The sequence below is a fragment of the Ostrea edulis genome, chromosome 2 (genome assembly GCF_947568905.1).
Source record: "Ostrea edulis chromosome 2, xbOstEdul1.1, whole genome shotgun sequence".
Taxonomy (NCBI): Eukaryota; Metazoa; Mollusca; class Bivalvia; order Ostreida; family Ostreidae; genus Ostrea; species Ostrea edulis.
This window is the reverse complement of record NC_079165.1, coordinates 78,319,907-78,330,541: the sequence shown is the minus strand read 5'-3', so window position 1 is coordinate 78,330,541 and position 10,635 is coordinate 78,319,907. Positions and strand designations below refer to the sequence as shown.

General features: G+C 35.4%; 2 protein-coding genes across 4 annotated transcripts in view; one reads left to right on the top strand and one right to left on the bottom strand.

Moving 5' to 3' along the window:
• Positions 1-105: 105 nt before the first annotated feature.
• LOC130051852 (uncharacterized) lies at positions 106-3,510 on the top strand. The gene is made up of 2 exons (XM_056154814.1): positions 106-796; positions 3,257-3,510. The coding sequence occupies exons 1-2, from the start codon at positions 263-265 to the stop codon at positions 3,368-3,370; spliced, it is 648 nt and encodes a 215-aa protein (XP_056010789.1). The 5' UTR covers positions 106-262; the 3' UTR covers positions 3,371-3,510.
• A 3,777-nt stretch (positions 3,511-7,287) lies between these two features.
• The window catches only part of LOC130051850 (protein phosphatase methylesterase 1-like), a 34,383-nt gene continuing 31,035 nt past the window's right edge, over positions 7,288-10,635 (bottom strand). For all 3 annotated transcript variants that reach the window (XM_056154808.1, XM_056154810.1, XM_056154809.1), the window contains exons 15-16: positions 9,361-9,428; positions 7,288-7,931 (exon numbers count right to left, since the gene is read on the bottom strand). In XM_056154808.1, coding sequence (XP_056010783.1) covers positions 7,913-7,931; positions 9,361-9,428 — 87 coding nt within the window. In that variant the 3' untranslated portion in view covers positions 7,288-7,912. The remainder of the gene's footprint in view (positions 7,932-9,360; positions 9,429-10,635) is intronic.

Genomic DNA, 10,635 nt, shown 5'->3' with positions numbered 1-10,635 from the left:
TAAAAACTGCATTTGTATGTGTTAAGCAAACAAGTGTTGAAAAACCCGCACATGGTTTTTAAAAGATTAACTTGGGTTTATTATCCGAAACTACAATTCATTCCTGACTTTCATTTTCGCAAATAACGTGACGGTGCCCTGAACATATCGTCATGTATACGCTAGACTATGACTGTAGTTAGAAATATAAAAATTGCATGATTTATATACGCGTACGTTGATATATTTTTCTTCTCTCTCTCGATTTTTTTTTTTTAAAGAAATGGCACACCTCATTGGGAGAAAGGTATGTAGGACTCCCCAGTGCCTGACGATTCTCAGACGATCAATCGGTTTGATATCAGAAGTGCCCAGAAAACTTGGGAATGACTCAGTATTACCTCTAAATTCCAATATATATCAGTGCCCTGCAGCAGTGTTTTCAACGTCATTAACAACGTTTTCGAAGATGACGAGACCCCAGAAAATGAAATTGTTGGATGAAAATGATGAAGTGATTAAACCAGAAGCAACCCATAAAGAAGCACACAATGAGGCTAAACAAAGAAACTTACAGTTAGCCATTTTGAATGACCCTGAGACAAATGATGCGGCCTTTAAATTGATGACAACAGAGCAATATAAAACCCACAATGTGAACTCCCAGCAGAAAAACCCACGAGTTAAAGTGTTTAAACTAAACAGTGCTTCCTCCGAGCATGACCGTGATATACAGTATGGAAAGATTGAAAAGGTTCTAAAGAAAGGTCATCCTGCATTTGTTACAGTCATAGCTAGGTCGAGGTCAGAACCCGAGGTATGTTCACCCCACAATTACATTTGAAGTAATTCTAGACATTACAGCAATATTAATGAGCATCTCTCTTTTATTTCATCTCGTGAGATTCGGAGTTGTCTACCATTTACAGCGATTTTTTTCCTTATATAACTGGTACCGATAAACGTTACCATTCCCAATGCCAAAAACTATTGATTTTTCCCAATTTCGAGACTAAAAATCCCCAATTTATTTGCCGAAAAATAGACCGCTGACATCGTAATTTACTTAGTCTGAAACGTACAAGTTAACTAAAATGTTCACTTCCAGTATTAAATAGAAAGTACAGATCATGACAATGAGCGTGTTTTGTAGAGCTACGACGATTCAAAAATGAGGCTACGACGATTCCTTATGTACCACAACAGCAAATATTACTGTAAAAAAGTGTTTAAAGGGATGACTACTTCTTGTTTTGTTCTCTTTTTTCTTTTAGTTGAAATCATTTGCCGATACATTGGTAGAAAATTCCCAATTTGTTAGATTTTGACGCTATATTTTTCCCAATTGAATGGGTACTGGTACCAGTACCAGTGGGTAGAAAAAAATCGCTGATTTAGATTGTATTTGTACACTTAAATTATAAACAGAGAAACCTGCATTAAGATTGTATTCGTACACTTGGATTATAAACAGAAAAACCTGCATTTGGATTGTATTCGTACACTTAGATTATAAACAGAAAAACCTGCATTTAGATTGTGTATGTACACTTAGATCAACAGAAAAACCTGCATTTAGATTGTATTCGTACACTTAGATTATAAACAGAAAAACCTGCATTTAGATTCAGTGATTTTTCAAGGCCCATTTTGGGTCCAAATTTCAGCCCTTTCCCCACTTAAAAATTGTCAATTTTCCCCCAATTTTGCTTGCATTTTCCCCAATGATAAAGTTATGAAAGAAAAACGTATTTGAAAAAAAATAAACATTCGATGTGAATTATATACATAAGACTTAACAAAGAGTTATGGGAATGATTATTTGGATAGAATAGTTGAAAATTTTAGAAGGTTAAAGAAAATTAGATGTGTAAAATAAAGATGATATAATGTTTGATATCATTTTAAAACTTATTTACGATAAAACTGATTTTTCCCAATTTGACTGAAATGTTGACAATTTTTCCCAATTCAAAAGCCATGCACAGGACCCTTGTAAAAAAATATTGAAAAATCACTGAGATTGTATTCGTACACTTAGATTATAAACAGAAAAACCTGCATTTAGATAGTAAACGTACACTTAGATCGAACAAAGAAACCTGCATTTGGATTGTATTCGTACACTTGGATCAACAGAGAAACCTGCATTTGGATTGTATTCGTACACTTGGATCAACAGAGAAACCTGTATTTGGATTGTATTCGTACACTTAGATCAACAGAGAAACCTGCATTTAGATTGTATTCGTACACTTGGATTATAAACAGAGAAACCTGCATTTGGATTGTGTTTGTACACTTAGATCAAACAGAGAAATTTGCATTTAGATTGTATATGTACACTTACATGTAGATCGAACAAAGAAACCTGCATTTAGATAAAAATTAGATTATATATGTACACATCAGATCAAACAGAGAAAAGTGGGACAATCCAATTCTCTGTCAACATAGGTATTGGCTTCACACATATATTTATATTCAAACTTTGGTTAATACTAATAAATTCAAAAAAGGCCTGGTGATTAAGCAAAGTATGAATATGTAAAGTCCATGTGAATTGCTGCATTTGCTTATAGAATTATGACCATGCAAGACTACTGGTTGGTAATATCTGTTTTCAATTGTGAATAATTATAGACAGCATATTTTTCTAAGGTTAAGAACTTAAGATAATACATATAATACTCTCATAGAAATAAGAAAGAAAAGAAAAAAACTACATGGAGGTTAGAGTTTTTTCCCCATGTCAGTTTTGAGTCTGGATCGTGATTGCTAGGTATCAGAATTCCGAATATTAATTGATGTTGAGTGAATGAACTTTGGATCTGGGAACCATCCAGCCAGGATGCAATTAACCTGTGTTTATACAATTAACCTGTGTTTATACAATTAACCTGTGTTTATACACTTAACCTGTGTTTATACAGTTAACCTGTGTTTATACAGGTGCAAGTCTAACTGTTTGAAATTCATAATGAGATCAGTATATCACTGAACCACTCCATGGAATCCAACATGCAGTTAGTTCGACCGTCGCTGTATGTACTTGTATTATCAATACTTGGTAAATAGAATAGTAAAATTTTGTTCTTGATATTCATTGGAAGAATAAATATATTACAGTGATCATGAATTTATTTTTGCAAACAGGTGTCTTTTTTCTTGCCCTCAAAATATAGGTCATTATCCTCGAATTGCCATTCATTTTTTTATTTGCTCTATGTATGTTCTTAGTTAGCTAAAATGTTTGAAATTGTTTTTATTTTTACAGGGTCTGAATTCAAGGACAAATGAAGCAAAAAAACTGAATGACACATTTAAGGGCTTGGGATTTGAGGTCAAACGCAGTCAAGAATTTGTGTTTGAAATAAAGCTGAAAAATTGAAAAAGAAAAGAAAAACACTTGTGTATCAATGAACATATTACGTTTAATACATGGTACTCTACAAATCAACTATGATCATGATGATAGTCTGTGTAACTAATAAAATGTGTGAACTTGACTTTCAAGAATCATCTCCACAACTTGTATTTCGGTGTTTTACATTTAATAACTCAAGGAATAACACACCAGGGTTTGATATGGATAGAAAGTTAAGATATGTACAAAAATATCTAGAAATGGAAAACTTAAATTTACCTATTTAGTCAATAAATGCAGTTTTAGTTGAAATTTTTCCTGAAATAAAATTAAAAATCCTACTGGACTTGCAGATCCCACAATCTACAGAGGAGTAGTCAACAGTTTAAGCTACTGAGCTACCCAGCTAGGAAATCTACAGATCAGCAGTTGACACGTTAACCTACTGAGCTACCCAGCTAGTTAATCTACAGATCAGCAGTCGACACGTTAACTTACTGAGCTAAAGATCAGCAGTCGACACGTTAACTTACTGAGCTACCCAGCTAGTTAATCTACAGATCAGCAGTCGACATGTTAACCTACTGAGCTACCCAGCTGGTGTAATCTACAGATCAGCAGTCGACACGTTAACCTACTGAGCTACCCAGCTAGGTGATCTACAGATCAGCAGTCGACACGTTAACCTACTGAGCTACCCAGCTAGGTGATCTACAGATCAGCAGTCGACACGTTAACCTACTGAGCTACCCAGCTAGTTAATCTACTGATCAGTAGTCGACACGTTAACTTACTGAGCTAAAGATCAGCAGTCGACACGTTAACCTACTGAGCTAAAGATCAGCAGTCGACATGTTAACCTACTGAACTACCCAGCTAGTTAATCTACAGATCAGCAGTCGACACGTTAACCTACTGAACTACCCAGCTAGTTAATCTACAGATCAGCAGTCGACACGTTAACCTACTGAGCTACCCAGCTAGGCAATCTACAGATCAGCAGTCGACACGTTAACCTACTGAGCTACCCAGCTAGGCAATCTATAGATCAGCAGTCGACACGTTAACCTACTGAACTACCCAGCTAGACAATCTACAGATCAGCAGTCGACACGTTAACCTACTGAGCTACACAGCTAGGCAATCTACAGATCAGCAGTCCACACGTTAACCTACTGAGCTAAAGATCAGCAGTCGACACGTTAACTTGCTGAGCTACCCAGCTAGGTACTCTACAGATCAGCAGTTGACACGTTAACTTGCTGAGCTACACAGCGATGCAATTAGATTTTAAAGAAATACAATAATTGCTGATATTTGTACATGTATCTTCATTCTATTATAGGAAGTCTGTCATTATGACAAGGTATTATTCGTCCTTAAGGATGAGTGCTACAAATGAGTTATCTGATCAACTTCCTCAGGAGTTGAAGAGATCACGCGAGGAATAGATTTATCGTGTCCCCGCCTTAATGGCTGTAATGCAAGGAAGAAGAATGCATTGGTCGAAGGAATGAGATAATGAGGGATGGAGAATGAACAGTAAAAATAGAGTGGGGGAGGGAGAATGCACTGCCAAAGGAATGAAATTGTGAAGGAACAATGTGAGAGATGGTAAAAGAATATAAATCTGTGTACTACTGCTTGAAGGTCACCCAGGGTCTTAATTAAACTACTTTAACATGTACATTACTATATTTACATTCACTGAATCTTTTCTATTTCTTTTGAAATTGACATGAATGCTTTCATCATGCAATAAATACATGTTTGTTGCAAACTAGTTCAATCCGGTTTTCTAGTACCACCTGTCTGCAAAATCATTACCAAATATGGAGCGTCATCAAGGTCAAAGGGTGCATTGGCTGTTCCATTTAACATAACTAATGGGGCAACCATATGATATTTCAGATCTTGATTCCAGTTTATATTTTTAAATAATACATGTACATAAAAACATAAACAATAAAATGTCTTTCTTTGTTGTTTCATCGGGTGATGAAGGTAGCTAGCATTGCAGAAAAAAATTACATAACCTGTGTAAGCGGGTTATGCATTTTTTCTGCAATGCTTAAGCTACCTTCATCCCCGATGAAAAAACTGAGAAAGACATTTTATTGTTGAAGTACATGTATATATGAAAGGAAATAGAGGACACATGATATAGGTCAACGCATTGTACAAAATCAGGTCAATGTTATAAACCTACACATATTGTATGAAAAGGGATATGTTATAAATTCAACAAAATTTCTGTATTAAGACCATGCAGAGGTCACCCAGTGTCATAAATCTGAACATAACTGAAAGGGAGCAAAAGGTCTACTAAAGTTATCAGATTTGATACATTATTGCAAGATATGAAACCGCTGGGCACTTTCTATTATTATATACACTGTACAGAATAAAATGGGACTTGGCAGTCACCTATTGTTATAACAGTATATCAGGGTCCATTTGCACAAGTTAGTTAAGTTTAACGAACATTTACCTTCAATGAGTTAACGCTATGTAAATGTTCAAGTTAATGGCAAACAAGAGGTACTGTGAGCAATGCTCACTAAGAATACCCCCCCGCTTACCCCTATCTCCCAAAGGGTGTTGGTAATAGGTATAAACTACCTCTTTTCTGAGTGTAAAAAAGAAATGGCATGACAAACCGAACCAAATTGCTACTTCGATGTCCAGTGCACGTGACCTTTGACCTTTTGACCCCAAAATCGATAGGGAACATCTTCATCCCATGGGTAGTCCATATGTATGATATGGTGACTGTAGGTGGAAAGGATAACGCTTTAGAGCCCGGAAACCATATTGCTACTTCAATGTCCAGTGCACTTGACCTTTGACCCCAAAATCGATAGGGAACATCTTCATCCCATGGGTAGTCCATATGTATGATATGGTGACTGTAGGTGGAAAGGATAACGCTTTAGAGCCCGGAAACCATATTGCTACTTCAATGTCCAGTGCGCTTGACCTTTGGACCCCAAAATCGATAGGGAACATCTTCATCCCATGGGTAGTCCATATGTATGATATGGTGACGGTAGGTGGAAAGGATAATGCTTTAGAGCCCGGAAACCATTGCATCTACAGACGGACGGACAACCCGATTCCAGTATACCCCCCCACAACTTGTTGCGGGGGTATAATTAACTGTCGATTAAAGTTAACTAACCTGGGTCCAGATCATCTTAACTCTTTAAGAGAATGAAGTGTACAGCTGGGCATTTTCGTGTGTTACTCATTCTCACTCAGTTTTAATTTTAATTAATTTCATAACAAGTGATAAGACTTCTGCTCCAGTTTCAATACGTAATTCATTGAACAATGAAGTTGTCAAAGAATCGGTGTATATTTATTTTCATTGTTCAATACGTAATTAATTAAACAATACGAAATTAATTAAACAATTGAGTTGACAAAGAATCAGTGTATCAATATTTATAGTAACAAGAATATTGATATTGACTGGAAAAACAGATATTAATATTCTGCCCATCTGGTGTTCTATGTTTTCAATCCTACAAATGTCGCTTACTTTTGGTGAGGTGGCACAATTTTGACCTAAGGAGTGGTGCTTCAGGCTGTGGCAGTGAAAAATCCTCGTCCTGTGAATGCCTACTGTGACACGGGACCTACGTTTTTGAAGTCATATCCGAAAGACCTGTGACTTACATTTTAAGCATTGGGCTCTCAGTAAAGGAATGGTCACTCCCCATTTCCTGTTTGATGTTTTGATGCATAGAGTATCAAACCCAGGATCTCCCGGCTATGAAATGAGCATCTCAAGTCACCACTAGGCTACCAAGACTGGGTGCTTATAGTGAATTCAACTTAAACAATAATTCAAAAGTATTGTAAATCAAAAGAAGCTAACTCTTTTTCCTGTAACTTTATGGTATTCCCAAATTGTAAATGAAAAATACACACTTATGTATATGATTTATTTTTTATTATTACACGACCTTGTGCATATCATAAACTTAAGTATCACAAATGAATAAGAGGCCTACAGACCACATTTCTCACCTGAACAGTTTCAATTTCTAATCTTTAATTTTTGTAACAAATAGATCCAACTGTTTATGATATTCTTAAAAACACCCCACCCTATTTATTATATGGTCTTTCATTCACACAAACTTGAATCCTCTTTGCCCAAGGACGATTTAGACTCGGATAGCTTGACAACGTGTATTTTTGATCAGAAAAGCACATCTATGCTTTCAGCTCGGGAGCCAAAAGCTAACATTGGAAATATCTGGTGATAATTCCTATACGATGTGGCAGGATACAGTTCCTTATCACCAAATAGAATGGATTCTCTAATGATGCATAAAACAGAAATGAAATCTCTCCACTCATGGAGTGCTGGAAGGAAGTCGTTTCCGGTCGAACCGGTATTTCACACAGAAATCACATCAGTCCAACGGGAATTTCATGCAGCAGTAACATAATGATAGAAGTTGTCGATACTTTCTGACGTCACTTTCACAGCCTTACTGCCGAATTGATCCACAGAATGGGTACTCGCAGTTCATTCTATGTGTAAATGCCAAGTCAACACGACGGAAAAGTCCTATAAAAATAGAGCAGATTATGAGAGCCACTAAATAAAGGATGAACTCCAAAGATATATCTCTAATTAATTGTGTTCATTTTTCAGCATTACTGGTACTGTTATCTGTTTGAAAGAGTTCAGATTTTTATTGTACAATGATCATATTTCAAATCTAACAAATGGATTTTTGTAATCATAGTGACATTTTGAAGAGCTTATCAAATAAGAATTCAATAACCCACCATAGGAATTTAATTTTAAAAAAAATCAATATATGCACCCAGGGTGCATAAGCCAAGTTGCATGGGATACATTGTAAAGTCAGGAATGATGTGGCATATTTATAATTGTGAAGAACTAATTTCAGTTTTAAACTTTTCAAGTTACTGTCCAGAAACCATATTTGTCTGAAGTTTTCTATTTTTGGTCACTGTGACCTTGACCTTTGTTCTCCAAAATCAATAGGGGCCTTGCTTTGCTGGTATCCAACAATATAACCAAGTTTCATTTGATTCAAATTAAAAATTTTCAAGTTATTCTCCGGAAACTAATTTTTTTTTTTAAAATTTAAATCTATTTTCGGTCATTGTGACCTTGACCTTTGACCCTTTTTCTCCAAAATCAATAGGGGTCTTCCTTACCTAGTACCCAACAATATATCAAAGTTTCATTTGATTCAGATTTAAACTTTCTGAGTTATCATCCGGAAACCAAATTTTTCATTCTATTTTCGGTCACTGTGACCTTAACCTTTGACAATTTTTTTCCAAAATCAATAGGGGTCTTCCTTACCTGGTACCCAACAATATATCATTCATTTGATTAGATTGTAAACTTTTCGAGTTATCATCCAGAAACCAATTGTTGACGCCCAACCGCCTGCCAACCCGCCCGCCCACGTCACCAAACCAATAGCCAAGTTCAACTTCGTTGCAACTCGGCTAAAAATCTAATAATGCTTGATTTATTTCACCTACAATTTTGCATTATTGGAAGAGCATGTTTTAATAAAATATTTTGAAATGGAAATCATATTTTCATACAAATCTCTTCATAAAAAGTTACATAAACTTTCTCTTTTACAATATATGAAATAAAATCAATCATTTACCGCACATAATTTTAGAAAATCAGTATTCTTATTTTTATCAAGGTTGGATAATTCTTCCAAATTGTCTCAAGTGCATAAAGGTCGGCTTCTAATCATTTACCAGTCATATTTCATTTTTATCATTATTTAACAATAAAAATTTATTTTGATAATCATTCAAAATTGTTCAATACAATTTCCCTTTGTTACACACTGAATACCTTAAAGAAAACAATACTGATTAATTTCATCCCACCCATTAAATTTTGTACCGCCCACAACATTTACCTGTGGCCACCTACAACATTTACCTGTGGCCATCCACAACATTTACCTGTGGCCACCCACAACATTTACCTGTGGAAGTCAGCAGTGGGAGGAGCAACTTTGTGTCGGACCAGAAATGTGGCCAGTACCTCTGCTACCTGTAAAGAATACAAATGAAATAATAACTTACAATAAGATAACAGAACTTGAACATTTTGCAAATTACTTTCATTATACCCTGTCTGGGGAATAAAGTAATCTCACCCTGTCTGGTGCAAGCTTGAGATCAAGAAATCTTTACCAATGTCTGGGGTAAGTATCTTACCCTGTCTGGAATAAACTTGGCAATATTTAATCTTGCCCTGTCTGGGGTAAGCTTGATATTTAAGTTTACTAGGGTAAGCTTGACACTATTTAATCTTACCCTGTCTGGGGTAAGCTTGACATTATTTCATTCTTTAATCTTATCCTGTCTGGGGTAAGCTTGACATTATTAATCTTACCCTATCTGGGGTAAGCTTGACACTTGATCGTATCCTATCTGGGGTAAACTTGACATTATCTAATCTTAAAACATTTTTGTTATGCAATCCTTTGTCTTTTTAGGCTTTTATATAGGAGAAAGTCCACTTGTTACAAGTTGTAGTGAAAAGTTAACCTACCTGTAGGAGTTTAATGAATTATTTGGTTTACCTGGCACTGTCCAATAAGTTGACAATTGTTGTCCATTATTTTTAAGAATGGACAGATACTGTCCGTTCTTAAAAATAATGGACAGTAATTGTCAACTTATTGGACAGTGCCAGGTAAACCCAATAACTTATTAGACGTCTACAGGTAGGCTGAAAATAAGGGAAAAACAATACGTTTGTCAAAGAGATATAAATTTAATTTTAAATTCTCTACAAGTAAGAGTCAACACAGATATAGGAAAAATCACTGAAACACTTAAAACCATATTTCCCCTTAGTAGAATTTTCTGCTTAAAGATTCACAATTTTTTTTTTAAAATTCCATTGGCCATTATTATATCGCATTAAAACGTAAATTTGAAAGACATATTCCCATACTGTATTTGAATTTCACTGGATTCAGAGGCACATTCCAAAACTTCTTCACAACGCTTTTTTGATGTTTTCTTTATTATCATATCCTAATTCTGAATTATTGATTTCGTTTCCACGAGTTGGGCATATTGAGTTCTTTTGGCTGGCATTAATTATTTCCTCATCCAAATATTCGAAAACGCAATGCTTTTCAAATCAAAATTTGGCTCCATAACTTTCTCACCTTCCATATCCAGAATATAACACTCTTTAAGAAACGTTTTGCAGTACTTTCATTAGAATCCTTAAATTTTGATTG

Coding starts and splice junctions, on each gene's coding strand:
- LOC130051852 (XM_056154814.1), top strand. CDS start 263: ATGGCACACCTCATTGGGAGAAAGGTATGTAGGACTCCCCAGTGCCTG. Junction 797..3,256: donor GGTCGAGGTCAGAACCCGAG/GTATGTTCACCC, acceptor TTATTTTTACAG/GGTCTGAATTCAAGGACAAA.